Source organism: Herpailurus yagouaroundi, unplaced genomic scaffold (assembly GCF_014898765.1).
Source record: "Herpailurus yagouaroundi ecotype Mexico unplaced genomic scaffold, PumYag 159, whole genome shotgun sequence".
NCBI classification, from domain to species: Eukaryota; Metazoa; Chordata; class Mammalia; order Carnivora; family Felidae; genus Herpailurus; species Herpailurus yagouaroundi.
The window spans coordinates 32,775,770-32,791,940 of record NW_024412400.1 but is presented as its reverse complement, the minus strand read 5'-3'; the positions used below and the strand labels follow the sequence as shown (position 1 = coordinate 32,791,940).

The 16,171-nt window shown below is 36.6% G+C and overlaps 1 protein-coding gene across 4 annotated transcripts in view; it reads right to left on the bottom strand.

Annotated features, from left to right (window-relative positions):
• Nucleotides 1–16,171, bottom strand: part of NCK1 (NCK adaptor protein 1) — a 91,324-nt gene that overhangs the window by 23,991 nt on the left and 51,162 nt on the right. For all 4 annotated transcript variants that reach the window (XM_040480263.1, XM_040480262.1, XM_040480264.1 and 1 more), the window contains exon 2: nt 96–339. In XM_040480263.1, the coding sequence (XP_040336197.1) occupies nt 96–321 (226 nt within the window). In that variant the 5' untranslated portion in view covers nt 322–339. The remainder of the gene's footprint in view (nt 1–95; nt 340–16,171) is intronic.

The window sequence follows — 16,171 nt, the reverse complement described above, 5'->3', positions numbered from 1 at the left end:
TCATGCTCTTGTCTCTCTCTCAAAAATAAATACAAATTAAAAGAAACTATTAAAAAAAAAAAGTATTGTTGGTGTTTTAATACAAAATAACTTACCTAAGGTATCCTTTAGGTTTTTTACAATAGATGCTTTCCGAGCACTGTTTTTCCTTTCCACATAGTTAGAAGGCACAAAACCCGTTTTATTCATGGAGTTTCGAACTCGCCACCAGGATTTAGAGTCATCCAGAAGCCATAATCTCTCATTCTTCTTAATGTCCAGCTCTTGTTCTTGTTGGGCCACATAATCAAATTTGGCTATTACCACCACTTCTTCTGCCATCTTTCAGCAGCTTCAGCACTGTAACCACATAGAGAACATTTTTTATGAGGTTTAATTAATTAGTAGTAGTATACATGCTTTTCAAATGAGATACATCAAAACCCTAAGAGCCCTGAAAGGATTAAAGGAAAAATACGAAAAAACACAAAAAAAACAGGCAATACTAATACTAATCAAAACAAAACTAGTGTAGCTATATTAATAACACACAAAAGGACTTTAAGGCAAACCATTACCAGTAATAAAGAAGTTCACTACAAAAACTAGTTCAATACATAATAGAAGATGTTATGAAATATATTTAACAGCTAAACTTATATGTACCTATTAACATAGTTCCAAAATAGATTGATAGAACCACAGGAAAAGTAGACAACTCCATTATCACAGAGGACAATTTTTAACATACTTATCTCAGTATAAATCAAGGAGACAAAAAAAATTAGTAAGGCTAGGTAAGAACTGACATCAAGGGGTGGCCCAGTGGTTAAGCACCAGACTCTTGATTTCATCTCAGGTCACAATCTCAGAGCTTGTGGGATGGAGCCCCATGAGGGGATCCATGCTTGGTAGCGCGGGGCCTGCTTCCTATTCTCTCTCTCCCTCTGCCTCTTCCCTGCTTGTACATGTGCACTGTCTCTCTCTCTCTCAAAATAAATAAACTTAAAAAAAAAAAAGAACTGACAGCAAAACCATTAATCTGATCTAATAAACATACACATATATTACTTCCAAAGATAATACAAATGGAATAAACATACAAATTGATCAAATGTTAGGCAATAGAGAAAGTCCCAGTAACTTTCAAGTACTTGGTATCCTACAACCATATTCTCTGACAACCATAACAAAAAGAGCTTTTTAAAAACCTCCTGTTTGGCGGGAACCCTCTTGCAATGTTGGTGGGAATGCAAATTGGTGCAGCCGCTCTGGAAAGCAGTGTGGAGGTTCCTCAGAAAATTAAAAATAGACCTACCCTATGACCCAGCAATAGCACTGCTAGGAATTTACCCAAGGGATACAGGAGTACTGATGCATAGGGGCACTTGTACCCCAATGTTTACAGCAGCACTCTCAACAATAACCAAATTATGGAAAGAGCCTAAATGTCCATCAACTGATGAATGGATAAAGAAATTGTGGTTTATATACACAATGGAATACTACGTGGCAGTGAGAAAGAATGAAATATGGCCTTTTGTAGCAACGTGGATGGAACTGGAGAGTGTGATGCTAAGTGAAATAAGCCATACAGAGAAAGACAGCTACCATATGGTTTCACTCTTATGTGGATCCTGAGAAACTTAACAGAAACCCATGGGGGAGGGGAAGGGAAAAAAAAAAAAAAAAAAGAGGTTAGAGTGGGAGAGAGCCAAAGCATAAGAGACTGTTAAAAACTGAGAACAAACTGAGGGTTGATGGGGTGTGGGAGGGAGGAGAGGGTGGGTGATGGGTATTGAGGAGGGCACCTTTTGGGATGAGCGCTGGGTGTTGTATGGAAACCAATCTGACAATAAATTTCATATATTGAAAATAAATAAATAAATAAATAAATAAATAAATAAATAAATAAATAAAGCTAAAAAAATAAAAAATAAAATAAAAACCTCCTGTTTGGAAACTTCTAAAACTTTATGAGTCAAAGAAGAAATTATAATAGAATTGTGAAAATATTTAGAGAAGTAAAGTAATAAAAAGACTATATAGCCAATCTGTGGGATGCAGCAAAAGGACTACATATAGAGAAATCCTAGTTGTAAATAGTTACATCAGAAAAATCAGAAAATCTTAAATTAATGAACTGAGCATCCGTCTTAAGCAGTTAGAAAAGTAAAATATAAAGTAAAAAAAAATGAAGTAATACAAATAAAAGTAGAATTTAATGAAACAGAAAACAATGATATAGGAGAAAGGCTCAATAGAATACAAAGGTAGTTCTTTGCCATGACTAAAAATGGACATAGTTTGGCAAGACTGATAAATGAATAAAGGAAAAACATACCCAAATACCAAGAATGAAAAGGGAGTCCTAATTATGGATGCTTCAGACATTCAAAACACCTGGCAATACTATAAGCAACTTTATTAATAAATCTGAAAACTAAAATGTGCAAATTTATAGAAAAATAAAAACTAAAAAGGTACTAGCATTCAATCTTAGTCATTAAGAAACCTTCCCATAATGAACATCCTGATGTTCATTAAAACCACACAGTTTTATAGGCAAGTTCTATTAAAATACAAGGAATTGGGGCGCCTGGGTGGCGCAGTCAGTTAAGCGTCCGACTTCAGCCAGGTCACGATCTCGCGATCCGTGAGTTTGAGCCCCGCGTCGGGCTCTGGGCTGATGGCTCAGAGCCTGGAGCCTGTTTCCGATTCTGTGTCTCCCTCTCTCTCTGACCCTCCCCCGTTCATGCTCTGTCTCTCTCTGTCCCAAAAATAAATAAACGTTGAAAAAAAAAATTTTAAATACAAGGAATTGTAATTCCAATTTACACAAACTCTTTCAGAAAAAAGAAAGGAAATTTACAAGTCTAACTCACTCTTGAACTTACTAGTTCAGCTCCCTACTTTCTTCAGAGAGATCATCATACATAAAAAGCTATCTCTGGCTTAGCAAGCAAATAAATTCAGCTTTTGGGTTTGGATATTGAATAGCATTCTCCTTTCTCAACAATGAAGCAAGTTGTTCAATGTTCTCAAAGAAATGCATTTTAATCTAGAATTCAACATTCACTAGCATTCAAGTGTAGATAGTTTTGTGTTTATAGGCAGATACTTTTTGGGGGGCAATGCAAGGCCTCAAAACCTACCATATATTCTTTGGAAAGAATGACTCAAGTATGTCAAGCAGTGAAATAACTAATAATGCTAAAATAAGAGGATGATGTAGTATTAAAAAAAACAATGAACAGGGAGAAATCAGAAAAATCAATTTGTATTCCTGCAACTTTTCTGTATGTAATTACTTCACTTCCAAATAAGTTACAACCAAGTCTAAGTAATTACTAGCACATGATGCAAAAATATACAGCAATGAGTGATAAATTTTCTGAGGCAATAAAAAGCAGAGGATTTTTTTTTTTCGGGCATACTTAAGCACTGACTCTGATTCCTTCCCTGTGGGAACCTGCATGTGCGCACACGCGCGCGCGCACACACACATACACACACCCTTATAATTAATCTATAAATTTAATGAAATTTAATTGTAGGTCCCAGTGGAATTTATTTTGAAATGTGACAAACCAAGTTTAAAATTTACTTAGAAGAGTAATCATATAAAACCGGCAAATGATATTTTATTAAATTTAAGATTTGGTATGATGGCGCTGTAGGTTGTATACCCAGAACTTTCTCATTTCCTCACAATATCTCCATTATCCTTCTAATTGTCACCTCACTATTATTGTTTTAGCCATGCACTTGGGGAGGACTGACTCTAGCTTCAAAGCTGTATTTGGGTTAATCAAAGTCATTCCTTCCCATCAAAAGGATAATAATAAGGGAATTCTATAAACACTCCACACACATAAATTTGACAACTTAGAGGAAATGGACCAATTCTTCAAAAAATACAAATTATCAAAACACACTCATTATGAACTATATAATTTGAATAGCCCCATAACTATTCAGGAAATTAAATTCATAATATAAAAACTTTACCCCCCAAAAGAAATCTTCAGGTCCAGATGACTTCACTCAAGAAATCTACCAACTATTTAAAAAACTTACACCAGTTCTACATTATGTCTTCTAGGAAATAGTAGAGGGAGAAATATTTCCCAATTTATCTTTGAAGTTGGTATTACCCTGATGTCAAAACTGGACAACAACAGTATGAAAAAATGACCAACCAATATCCCTCATTAATATGGACGCAAATATCCTTAAAAAATATATAAGCAAGTGGAATTCAGCAGTATATAAAAAGAATTAATATGCCATGATCCAGTAGGGTTTTTTCCAGGGATACAAAGCTGGTTCAATATTCAAATATTAAACAGTATAATTCACATTAACAAGCCAAGAAAAATCATATGAGCATATTACTCAATGCAGAAAAAGCATCTGACAAATTCAATACCCATGATAAAAGTTCTCAGAAAAACAGAAATAGAAGGGAACTTCCTCAACTTGATAAATGGGATCTACAAAAAACCTACAGCTAACAACATACTTAATGGTTAAAGACAGATACCTTCCTCCTACAATCAAGAACAAGGTAAAGATACCCACTCTCACTACTCTTAATCAACAAAGTGTTGCAAGTTTTAGCCAGTTCAGCAAGGCAAGTAAAGGATATAAACAACACACAGATCAGAAAAGAAGAAATAAAACTCTCCTTATCTGCAGAGGACATGACTGATGACACAGATTCTAAAAAAGCTACCAAAAAAACCCAAAAAAAAACAAAAACAAAAAAACTCCATCCCAGTACTAACTAGTGAATTCAGCAAGGTCACAGGACACAATATCAACATGCAAAAATCAACTGTATTTCTATATTCTATGAAGGAACACATGGACACCAAAATTAAAAATGCAATACCATTGGGGCGCCTGGGTGGCTCAGTCAGTTGAGCTTCAGATTTCGGCTCAGGTCATGATCTCACGGTCTGTGAGTTTGAGCCCCGCATTGGGCTCTGTGCTGACAGCTCAGAGCCTGAAGCCTGCTTCAGATTCTGTCTCCCCCTCTCTCTCTGACCCTGCCCCATTCATGCTCTGTCTCTGTCTCAAAAATAAATAAACATTAAAAAAAATTTTTTTTAATGTGATACCATTTATAATTACTAAAAATGGGAAAAAATGAAAGCGGTACAAAGCTAATAAAACATGAAGGAGACTATATGTTGAAAACTACAAAATGCAGATGAAAGAAATTAAAGAAAATCTAAAAGTGTTTCTGAAATGGAAGACACAGAGTAAGGACACTAATTTTTCCCAAATTGATACACAGGTTTACATAATTCTTATCAAAGTCCCAGCAAAATTTTTTTGCTTATATACACAGTATTATTCTATAATTTGGATGGAAGGGCAAAATAACTAGAATAAGCTAAAACATTTCTTTAAGTCAATATAAAATGATTTGGGGAAACTTATTATATAGATATAATAGTCAAGTTGTATAATATCAGCAAAGAAATAGACACGTATAACAATGGAAAAGAGAGCCCAGAAACAGACCCATAACAAATATGCCCAACTGGATTTTGATCAGGTATAAAAAGTAATTCACTGGCTGGGGAATGGGGTTTTCTCAACAAATGTTGCTAAAGCAAAAGGACATTAATAGCCACCACCCAACCCCTGGCAAAAAAGTACAACACCTAATCTCACATCTTATACAAACACTAACTCAAAATGAATGACAACCTTAGATGTAAAACTATGAAATTTTAAGAAAAATATATCAGGATACAGAGCTAGGCAAAGAGTTCTTAGACTTGACACCACAAGCAAGATCCACAGAAGGAAAAACTCAATAATAGAAAAACAGAGGTAGAAAATGAACAAAAGACATGAAGAGACATTCACTGAAAAAGATGTATAGATGGCAAATAAGGACATAAAAAGATGTTCATCATCATTAGCTCTTAAGAAAATGCAAATTAAAACCACATTGAAATGTCACACACACCTACCAGAATGGCTAAATTAGAACAGTAACAATACCAAATGTTGATAAAGATATGTTGAAACTGAATCACTCATACACTGCTGATGAGAATATGTTAAATGATATAGATGCTCTGAAAAACAGCTTGGCAGCTTCTTGTAAAATAAAACATGCAACTACCACACAACCAAGCAACTGTACTCCAGGGCATTTATCCCAAAGAAATGAAGTCTTACATTCACACAAAAACTTTTACCTAAATACAAAACAACTTTATTTGTAATAGCCCCAAATGGTAAACCACTCAGATGTCCTTCAACAAGAGAATGGTTAAATAAACTGTGGTACATTCCATACCATGGAATATAATTCAGCAATAAAAAGGGGAAAAAAATAACTGATATATGCAATAACCTGAATGTAACTCCAGGGAATGAATTATGCTGAGTGACCAAAAAAAAACCCCAAATTAACAAAAACCAAAACCCAAAAAATACCAATCCCAAAGTTACACACTGTGTAACTCCACTTATAGGATATTCTTGAAATGACAAATCTATAGCAATGGTGAAGAGATTAATGATTGCCTAGGGTTAAGAAGGGAATGGGAATTGGGAGGGAAGTGGGGGTGGTTTTAAAAGAGCGACATCAGGGATTCTTGTGATGAAAATGTGTATCTTGACTATATAAATATTCATTTCTTGAATGTTATACTGTACTATACTTTTGCCAGATGTCACCACTGGGAGAAACTAAGTAAAGGAGACACTGGATCTCTCAGTAAGTTGTAAGATTTCTTATGACTGCATATGGATCTATAATTATCTCAAAATTAAAAGTTAAAAATAAAATACATTGATTAGAGATAAAAAAGCAAAACAAAAAATATAGAAATAATATTTTCACACTCCTGATGTAAGGAAGTCTTTTATTACCATGATTCCAGTATTAGAAACTACAAAATGAAATTTAAACTTTTTTACAGCAAAGGACAGTACCTACTGCTGCTGTAACAGATTATCACAAACTTAGTGACTTAAATTACCTTACAGGTCTGGAGGTCAGAAGTATGAAATGGGTCTTATGAGCTAAAATCAAAGTGTCAGCAGAGTTGTGTTCTTTCTGGTGGCTGCAGGGGAAAATCTACTCCTTGCCATTTCCAGCTCCTAGAAGCTGCCTGCATTCCTTGGCTCATGACTGCACCACTCTGATCTTTAGTGTGATCCTCACATCTATTTTGCTCACTTTAACCTTTCTGCCTCCCTCCCATAAAGACCTTTATAATATACAGTGGCCCCATAAAGGTAATCCAAAATAATCTCCCCATCTCAAAATCCTTAACATATGCAAAGTCTCTTTAACTATACAAGGTGACATATTCACAGGTTCTGGACATTAGAATGTGTACATCTTTCAGGAACCTTTATTCTACCTACCACCAACATCAAAAAACAAAGTTAAGAAACTAAGCTTAAAAACTGGCAAAGAACAGGGGCGCCTGGGTGGCTCAGTTGGTTAAGCATCTGACTTCAGCTCAGGTCATGATCTCACAGTTTGTGAGTTCGAGCCCCACGTCAGGCTCTGAGCTGTCAGCACAGAGCCTGAAGCCTACTTTGGATTCTGTGTTTCCCTCTCTCTGCCCCTGCTCCTCCACCACTCATACTCTGTCTCTCTCTCTCAAAAATAAACAATTTTTTTTTAATTGGCAAAGAACAAAAAAGTAATTATGGAAAAGAAAGGAGTCAAAAAGTACTGTAAAAGATCCACTTGAATGTCCTTATATAAAGAAATGAAAACTAAAATTGAGCCATTAGTCTTTACCTATCAGAGTAACAGAAAATAGAAAATAGCCCAAGTTTATTCAAAGCTCCCCTGAATGTACAAAATATGCCTTCTACTACTTACTGGAATTGTAACTAAAAATTGATATAAAGGTTGTATCTTTTAATTATGGACATTTTCAACACATACATAGTAAGGAATAGTATAATGAACCCCCCACCTATCACCCAACTTCAATTATCAATATTCTGCCTTTGTGGTTTATTTATCCCCCCAATTTTTTGGTGGGAGTGTGGAAATCCTATGATCTCACCTATAAGTACTAAGAGATAACACATACCCCATGAAAATTAGCAACTAATCAAGGGGCTTTTACCTTTTCTGCCATGGGCCTTCACCCCATAGGAAAAAGAAAGTTAAGTCTAGTAAAACCTATTACTCCTACTCAGAATAAGGTTTTAAATGCATAAAAATACAGAAGATTGCAAATACAATAAACTATATTGAAATTCAGCTATCAACATATTTTTTTAAAACTTGTGCCGTTAAAAATATAAGTGCTTCTTGGGGCGCCTGGGTGGCGCAGTCGGTTAAGCGTCGGACTTCAGCCAGGTCACGATCTCGCGGTCCGGGAGTTCGAGCCCCGCGTCGGGCTCTGGGCTGATGGCTCAGAGCCTGGAGCCTGTTTCTGATTCTGTGTCTCCCTCTCTCTCTGCCCCTCCCCCGTTCATGCTCTGTCTCTCTCTGTCCCAAAAATAAATAAAAACGTTGAAAAAAAATTAAAAAAAAAATATAAGTGCTTCTTTATTAAGCTTAAAAGCACCTCCAACAATTCTTTCATTTCATTCAGTTTTGCTAAGTGTATTTAAATAAAAAAAAAAATTTATAGTTGGTTTGAACCAGGATCTAAACTAAGTCTGTATACTGCACTTTGGTTAATGTTTTAAATCTCCTTAATCTATATAACACAGTTCTCTTTCCCCACTATTTTCATGCCATTTATTTGTTGAAGAACCTGGCTTCATTTGTTCTAGAGCACTTCCCACATTGTGGATTTGACTGAGGTGCATCCTCATGGTGTTCCTTTATCTTCCCTATCTCCTATAAATTGGTAATTTTATATAGAGGCTTTACTCCCCTGACCCACCCCAGGTTCTATTATTGTTTTTGTAGGAATACTTCAGAGATACTCATGTGTACTTATTGGCATAAAACTGGAGGCACCCTATATCTGGTTGATGTTTAAAATGAATGGTGGATTCATAATATCAAACTGATTCACCTATCATCAAGCTCCCCATCAAACCTTCACCTAATGGTTTTATCAACCATTGATGATCACTGCCCAGATCTACTATCTCCAAAATGATGATTTGCTAGCTCAACCTGCTTTAGGAAACTGTGAATGTTTTGCTAAGAACATTTATGATTACGCTAATACACAGACCCTAACAGGAAAGACAGAATATATGCTTCTGTGTGGTTAGAACACCAACTGGATATAGCAGGAATATCTGCCCTTTGTCTTTGACATAAATCTTTCCAGTCATGTATCTTTTTAACTTGGTTATTACATTTTAGGTACAAAAGTTTTCAAGAAAAACTTCACAATAATTGTCAAAATTTTAAATGCACATTTCTTTGAATCAGCAACCTACATACTACAGGAAAAAATAAGGCAAGTATTTAAAGTTATGTAGAATGTTTGCTGTTTCACTGCTATGAAAAATAAGGAATGAAATGTACACCAAGGGGCACCTGGCTGGCTCAGTCAGAAAAGCATGCAACTCTGGATCCTGGAATAGTAAATTTGAGCCTCACATTATGTGTAGAGATTGCTTAAGGATAAAATCTTTAGGGGAGCCTGGCTGGCTCAGTTGGTTGGGTATCTGACTTCGGCTCAGGTCATGATCTCACAGTCCTTGAGTTCGAGCCCCGCGTGGGGTGGTGCTGACAGGTCTGAGTCTGGAGCCTGCTTCAGATTCTGTCTCTCACTCTCTCTCTGCCCCTCCCCCACTCACGCTCTCTCAAAAATATATAAAAACATTTTAAAAAATTTAAAAAATAATAAAAAAATAAAATAAAATAAAACAAAACAAAACCTTAAAAAAAAAAAAAAGAAATGCACACCAAGAGTGTCTAAATTATAAAGTACTGGTATGGTAAAATGGCCAATAAATATTAAGTAAAAATGCAAATTCCAAAATAAGAGGATTATAATTCTACTTTGAAAAAAATTCCAATTACAGATGTTTGTATAGGCATTAAAAAGTTCTGGGAGGGGGAGGCCTGGATGCCCTTAGTCAGTTGAGCATTTTGGCTCAGGTCATGATCTCGCTGTTTGTAAATTTGAGCCCTACATCGGGCTCTCTGCTGTCAGTTTAGAGCCTGTTCCAGATCCTCCATCCCCTCTCTCTGCCCCTCCCCTGCTCATGAGCCTGTGTGCTCTCTCTCTTCCTCTCTCTCTCTCAAAAATAAACAAAAAACAAAAGTTCTGGGAGGATATATTGCAAGCTGTAAAAGTGATAGCCTCAATCAGTGAGTGGTAAGGTGGGTAAAACTTAGTCCGTACGCCACAGATCTGTGTGGTTTGAATACATATTACTTTATTTTTTCATGTTTTATTTATTTTTAAAGGAGAGAGTGCAAGCGGGGGAGGGGCAGAGAGAGATGGGGACAGAGGATCCAAAACAGGCTCTGTGCTGACAGCAGCAAGCCTGATGTGGGGCTCAAACTCTCAAGCCGTGAGATTATGACCTGAACCAAAGTCGGAGGCTCAACCAACTGAGCCACCCAGGCACTCCTACTTTATTTATTTATTTTTTAATGTACTATAAAAGATAAAACTAATGGAAAACTAGCTAATAGGAACTGGCAGCCAAAATACAAAGTAGGGGTGAGGAAAATTGGGAAAAGTATGACAGAAAAAGAAATGTAAGAGAAATAAGGGTATGAAGTAAATTTGCTTTGTAGTAGAACCACAACTAACACCTAAATAATTATAACATAAAGCAAAATAAAACAAAAACAAAAAAAGAAAACAGACAAAAAAAAAACACTAATAAGTTAAATTTCCTCTGAAGATCATTTCTTCAGTTAGGTAAGAGTTAATTTGAATTTAGAATCCGGACAGTAGGAAAAACGATGTATCTTTAAATATGACAAAACATCGGGATAGCTATTGAGGCCAACTGAAAAAGCAAAGTAATGCTTCCTATCTCATGTGTACCCTGAGGCATAAACTAAGAGTAGAATGGGTAGAAACATTTGCACTATTTTAACAGCCATTTCTCTCTTGATCTCTTTTAGCCAAGCTTAGTTCAAATCATATAAATTGAATATAATGTGAAAACAGGGAGTAAATTCACAAACCACATTTACCAAACTAAATGTTTCACTGGAGAAGAGGCTGTTTCTCAATTAGAGGCCTTTCGTGGGGCACCTGAAGTTGGCTTGGGCACTAACTCTTATTAATTTCGGCTCAGGGCATCGGCTCACAGTTCATGGGATCCAGCCCTGTGTCAGGCTCTGTGCTGACAATGCAGAGCCTGTGTGGGATTCTCTTTCTGCCCCTCCCCTGCTCACATGTGCTCTCTCAAAATAAATAAATAAACTTAAAAAAAAAATAGTAGGAGCACCTGGGTGGTTCAGTCGGTTGAGCATCCGTCTTTGGCTCAGATCATGATCTCGCTGTCCGTGAGTTCAAGTCCCACATTGGGCTCTGTGCTGACAGCTTAGAGCCTGGAGCTTGTTTCAGATTCTGTGTCTCCCTCTCTCTCTCTGTCCCTCCCCCACTCATGCTCTGTCTCTCTCTCTCTCTCTCTGTTAAAAATAAACATTAAAAAATATTTTTTAAGTAAATACGTGGGTGAATATAGTAAGATTATTTTTTATCTTCTAAATTCTTTAAAACATGCATAGCTCTTGAGAAGGAATATTATAATACCATCATGGGGGTTCATATGTATAATTCATATGATAATTATTATATAAAGTGGGAAGGGCAACGGGACCTATTTGGTTGTAAGGTCTTATCGTCTTTTTTTTTTTCCCCAGGGAACATTTTGCTTTTTATTTTTATTTTTTTTCAATATATGAAATTTATTGTCAAATTGGTTTCCATACAACACCCAGTGCTCATCCCAAAAGGTGCCCTCCTCAATACCCATCACCCAGTAAGGTCTTATGTTCTATTTGAAGTGGTAAAATATAAATTCTAGATATAATATGAAAATTCAAGTATACATAGAATATTATAATCTTTAGGGCAATCACTAAAAAAATTGGACAAAGATATAACCAAAAACCAATAGATACAATAAAATGGATACTAAGAAAGTATTCAAATAATCCAAAAGAAGACAAGAAAAACCTCCACAGTAAACAAATAATTAAACACAAATATATCAATAATTACACTAAATGGTATTACACTAATTAAAAGACAGAGAGGTAGTTAGATTCAATTAATAAAAGACTACTAGAACCCCATTTTAAATATGATAGCATAAAAGTAAAAGGTCATGCAAACAGGAATCAAAAGAAAGGTAAAGCTGCTATATAAATATCTGACAAAGTAGATTTCTGAACAAGAAAAATTACTGGGTATAGAAACAAGAGATAATGAGAAAAAGGTCAATTCACCAAAATGACACAACAATTTTAAATGTATATATACTTAACAGAGTTGCAAAATACATAAAGCAAAAATTATTAAAACTGAAAGAAGTAAACAAATCCACTATTCTTGGAAACTACAACTACTCTCAGTAATTCACGGAACATGTATAAAAGCAGCAAAAAAAAAAAAAAAAAAAAAAGATTTAAACAATATCAACAAAGAGAATCTAACTGACTTACATAACACTATACTTAACAGCAACATAAACATCTTTTCAAGGGCACATGGAATATTCACCAAGACAGATCATATTCTGGACACTGAAATAAACCTTAATGATTGTAAAAAGAATTGATATTGTACAGCATACATTCTATGACCATGACAGAATTAAACTATAAACCAGTGACAGAAAGATAACTGGAAAATCTCTAAGTATTTGGAAATTAAACACTACACTTCTAAACAATTCATGTTATCAAAGAGGAAAACTCAAAGGAAATTAGTAAATATTTTGAAATAAAACTGAAAACACAACATATAAAAATTTTTTAGATGCAGCTAATAAAGTACTTACAAAGAAAGTTATAGTATTGTCATTAATAAAATGTTAGAAAACAAGTCCCAAATCAATAATGTAAGTTTCTGCCTTAAAAAACTAGAAAAAGAGCATGTTAAACCCAGAGGAAACAAAAGGACATAATAAAGACCAGAAATCAGTGAGACTGAAATAGAAACTAGAGAAAAACCATTGAAACCAAAAGATGTTCTCTGAAAACATCAACAAAATTGATAACTCTCTAGCAAGAATGACCAAAAAGACAAATTACCAATGTAATGAAACATAAATGAAAGAAACCTAAAACTAAAAACATAATGAAATACTGTTGCTATGGTCTGAATGTTTGTGTCTCCCCAAAATTAATGTTGAAATCTTAACCTCCATAAGGTGATAGTTACTATGAAGCACGGCCTTTGGGAGGTGATTAGGCCCTAAGGATAGAGCTCTCACGAATGGGATTAGTACTTTTATTAAAGAAATCCAATACAACTCCCTAAACCCCTTCTACCATGTGAGGATACAAGAAGCTTGCAACATGGAGGAGGGACTCACCTGACCATGCTGGCACCCTGATCTCAGACTTCCAGCTTCCAGACCTGCAAGCAGTAAGTTTCTGCTGTTTATAAGCCACCCGGCCTACCGTATTTTGTTATTATCAGCCCAAACATAATGATACAGAAACTGGTACCAAGAATTGAGGGTACAGCTGTAACAAATACTTAAAGATGTGGGAGTGGCTTTCAAACTGGATAATGGACAGAATCTGGAAGTACAGGCTAGAAAAATTCTACATTGCCATGAACAAACCATTAAGGGTAAATTCTTCTGAAGGCTCAGAAGTGGGAGACATGCAGGGAAAGCCTCAATCCTTTTAAGAGAATCCCTAAGTGGTCATGAACAGAATGCTGACTGAAATACAGTGTTAAAAAAGAGACAACGGGGGCACCTGGGTGGCTCAGTTGGTTGAGCATCTGACTTCAGCTCAGGTTATGATCTCGCAGTTCATGAGTTCAAGCCCCGCGTCGAGCTCTGTGCTGACAGCTCAGAGCCTAGAGCCTGCTTCGGATTCTGTGTCTCCCTCCCTCGGCCCCTTCCCAGCTCATGCTCTGTCTCTCTCTGTCTCTCAAAAAAGAATAAACATTAAAAAAAAAAAAAAAAAAAGGGAGACAACAGACCGAAAACGGAGTCCCTCATACTAAGCCCCTTGTCAGAAAAGTAAGACTCAATACCTAGCATAATTGCAGTTTCAGTCTCTCCCAGAAATGTAACCTGAAATTACCTGGTCAGCACCAGTGAGGTACCCTTCCATCCTTCCATCTTCCACCCTACCCAGCACCTTTCCATCCTCCACAGGAAGGCGGCCTCTTTGCTAGAAACGTCCTTTTCCTGCCTTTCTCTACCAATAAAAGGCTTTAATTTTGTACAGCTCTTTGGAGTTCCTTTCTATCTGCTAGATGAGATGCTGCCCAATTCATGCATCATCAAATAAAGTCAGTAAGATCTTTACATTTACCCGTCGAATTTGTTTTTTTAACAACAGTAAAGGCCAATCTGTAACATCTCAGACAGAAATAAAGTAAATGTTATTGGAAACTGGAGGAAAGGTGATCTTTGTTAGAAGATGGTAAGGCGCTTGGATGAACTGTATTCACATCCTAGTGTTTTGTGGAAGGGTAGAACTTGTGAGGATGAAACTGGCTATGTGACTGAGGCCATTTCTATGCAAAGTGTTGAAATTGTGGCTTGGTTTCACTTGAGTGCTTACAGTAAAACATGAGAAGAAAAATATCTTAAAGATATAATTGCTAATCAAAAGGGAAGTTAATTTAAAAGGGAGAAATTCTCAGTCTGCTGTACAGCCAAAAAAAAAAAAGAAGAGAACGAACGAGAGAGAGAAAACACATTCAGAACAGAACACTACGAGTGTGGCAAGAGATTCTTTGATAGGGATTTGTAAAGGTGTGAACATGGGATTCAATGAGCCACCCCAGCAGGAAATAGCCAATATGAACTGGAAGGAGACAAAGATGAAAAAAAGACTGTCAGTGTTCTTAGATTTAATAGGATGCGACATACAGATATGCCACTGCAAATGTGAGATACTCTTCAAGACAAGGGAAGAAGGACCCAAAAGGTGATTCAGAGATCATTAAGGCCACCTCCCCCATCTCAAAAAAGAAGGCCATTACCTGGGTTTCAACAGGCTGGAAGACTGCCAGCCCGAAGTCATGGAGGCCAGGCCGGTAGAGCCATTGGCATGTTATTCCTTAAGGAGCACTGTGCCTCAGGCTGTGCCCAGAAAAGCCATGGACAAAAATATTTAAAAATTTAACATTTTTAATGGTGAAAATATTTGAACAGATACTTCACCAAAGAAGACAGAGGTTTCCCCCACTACCTGAAAGTACAGCATTCCTATGAAACCTTTCACAAGCAAAAATGACATACAATGTATCCCCTTCTTTCTGAAAGTTCAAGTCACACCATTTTGCTTTTACTAAAGAATATCTCACGTACTAAGCACCTGTTTTTGCCAACCGAAAGAAATCCAAAGAGGATTTTCGCTTTCACAATAAGTCATTACCATACTGATGTAGGTCTTTAAGTGGCATAATGTGAACTTTTGGAAAGAGGGGATAATGTACAAGGCTGACATATAAACTCATATGAAGATCCTCTGCATCATTAGTCATTACAGAAATGCAAATTAAAACCACAAAATGGTATCATGACACAGCAAATTAAATGGCTTAAAAAGGGAGGTAATAGGAAAGGAAGAGAGGGGAAGGGAAGGAGGGGACATACAGAAGGAGAGGGGGGTGGGAGGGGAGGGGAGGGGAGGGGAGGGGAGAGGAGAGGAGAGGAGAGGAGAGGAGAGGAGAGGAAACACAACAGTACCAGGTGTCAATAAGGATGCAGAGCAATGGGAACTCACACATTGCGCTTGTGGGGATGCAAAACAGTATAGCCACCTAAAGGGTAACAGTTTGGCAGCTTCTTATAAAGTTAAACATAGATTAACCATATACAATGTCCTTGAAACAGACTCAAAAGGCTACGTATGACATCCTGGACTACAAAGCGTGAGGGGGTGGGGCGCCTGGGTGGCTCAGTCGGTTAAGCTTCTGACTTCAGCTCAGGTCATGATCTCACGGTTCCTGGGTTCAGGCCCCGCACTGAACAAGGCTTTGTGCTGACAATTCAGAGCCTGGAGCCTGCCTCAGATTCTGTGTCTCCCTCTTTCTCTGCCCCTCCCCTG